Raw genomic sequence first — 1,673 nt, 5'->3', positions numbered from 1 at the left:
TAAACAATCGACTGAAAAATTTAACACCAACATGGATTGAAATAAAAATAACAACACTAATAATAACAACAATAACAATAACCACAACGATAGTAACAATAACAACAACTACAATAAGAAAAAACAATAATAATAAACTAAAACAGCAACAACAAAAAACAAAAGTCATATCAAAATAACGCTAAATGCAAGACACCCAAAACCGACTGACTCACAGTGCATGTCCAGCGATATCGTCGAAGTCATGGATGGCACCAGGTTGGAGTTCCTCGCTTGACACGTGACATTCCTGTGCAAGTCCCGACGTGTCAAGGGCGGGAGAGACAGCGTGTTCCTGATCACGTGACTTGTATTCAGCTCGCTCACGTTGTCCAAGAGTGACCCGCGCTCCCACCACGTGACCTTTGGCCTTGGGTGACCTGGTGGATAGGAAAGTATGGTATTACAATGGGGATAAGATAAGAAGGATAATGATGATGGTGTGAGTATTATTACCATTAGCATTCATGATAACATGTTAATGATAACGATGGTAACGGTATGTATATTATTAACATATCAAAAATAAGACTAATGACAAAAAAAAAAAAAAAAAGGGAAAACAAGAAACAATGCGCTTTACATACCAAAACTACATCATTCAGCATAGTTAACACCTATAGACTTTCGAGTAACACGTGACAAATAGAGAGCGAATTAATAAGTAGAACAGTACTTACGACGCGTACATTAGTTTATATAACAACTATGATTTAAAATCTTGAATAAAACCCGTGTCAAGACAAGATATTTCTGACTATGTTTATAGCGGTGACATTTATTGGCGTATTGGTCGATCTGTGTGTTATGTGTATGTAATATGAATGTGTTGATGTGTGTGTGATGTGTGTGTGTGTGTGTAGTGTGTGTGTTGTGTCTGATGTGTGTGTGTGTGTGTGTGTGTGTGTGTGTGTGTGATGTGTGTGATCGATGTGTGCGTGTGCGTGTGTCAGGTGTAACGTGTGCGTGTAGCGTGATGACGTGTTAGTGTGTGGTATTGTTAGTCGCGTGCGTGTTATTATGCGGCGAGTTATTTGATTAGATAACGTAGAGAGGCACATATCCGTCCTTCATTCCCTACCTTCCTACCCGAAAAACCTCGCTTACGACACACTTCTCCAGTCGGTCTACATTATCCCATTTCCCGTCGATTTTTCACCTGCCCGAATTCCCACCAGATCGCCAATACGGCCAAATCGACGCCAAACACGGGTCGCAAGGCACTCTGTTGTTATTTTCCACCACAAATGCACACGATCCTTAGTTCAAACGTCAGGATATGAGGCACCAGGAATCCCCACACCATTGTTCAATACGTGCAGGCGAGGACCAAAACACACACACACACACACACACACACACACACACACACACACACACACACACACACACACACACACAAACACACACACACACACACACACAAATACATACACACACACACACACACAAACACACACAGGGCATGGGTGTGACTGTCTGCTTTGGTCATCAGTCATGGTGCGATGCAGAGAAATTAAGGAATTGGAGAGTGAAGATAAAGTATCACATGAGCTCTCTTGTGGGCGTGTATTATGCTTCGCGAAGGAAGAGAGGAAAGAAAGAGGGATAGGAAGATGTTTGTGTATACATAA

General features: G+C 41.7%; 1 protein-coding gene across 1 annotated transcript in view; it reads right to left on the bottom strand.

The window, feature by feature from the left end:
• The window catches only part of LOC122264073 (neural cell adhesion molecule 2-like), an 18,669-nt gene extending 17,324 nt beyond the window's left edge, over positions 1–1,345 (bottom strand). The window contains exons 1-2 of the mRNA XM_086547158.1: positions 1,285–1,345; positions 216–419 (exon numbers count right to left, since the gene is read on the bottom strand). Of these exons, the coding sequence (XP_086403284.1) occupies positions 216–419; positions 1,285–1,345 (265 nt within the window). The remainder of the gene's footprint in view (positions 1–215; positions 420–1,284) is intronic.
• Positions 1,346–1,673: the final 328 nt, after the last annotated feature.

This window comes from Penaeus japonicus, unplaced genomic scaffold (assembly GCF_977035675.1).
Source record: "Penaeus japonicus unplaced genomic scaffold, GWHDUDI00000001_assembly GWHDUDI00000019, whole genome shotgun sequence".
NCBI lineage: Eukaryota > Metazoa > Arthropoda > Malacostraca > Decapoda > Penaeidae > Penaeus > Penaeus japonicus.
This window is presented reverse-complemented; position numbering and strand designations above follow the sequence as displayed.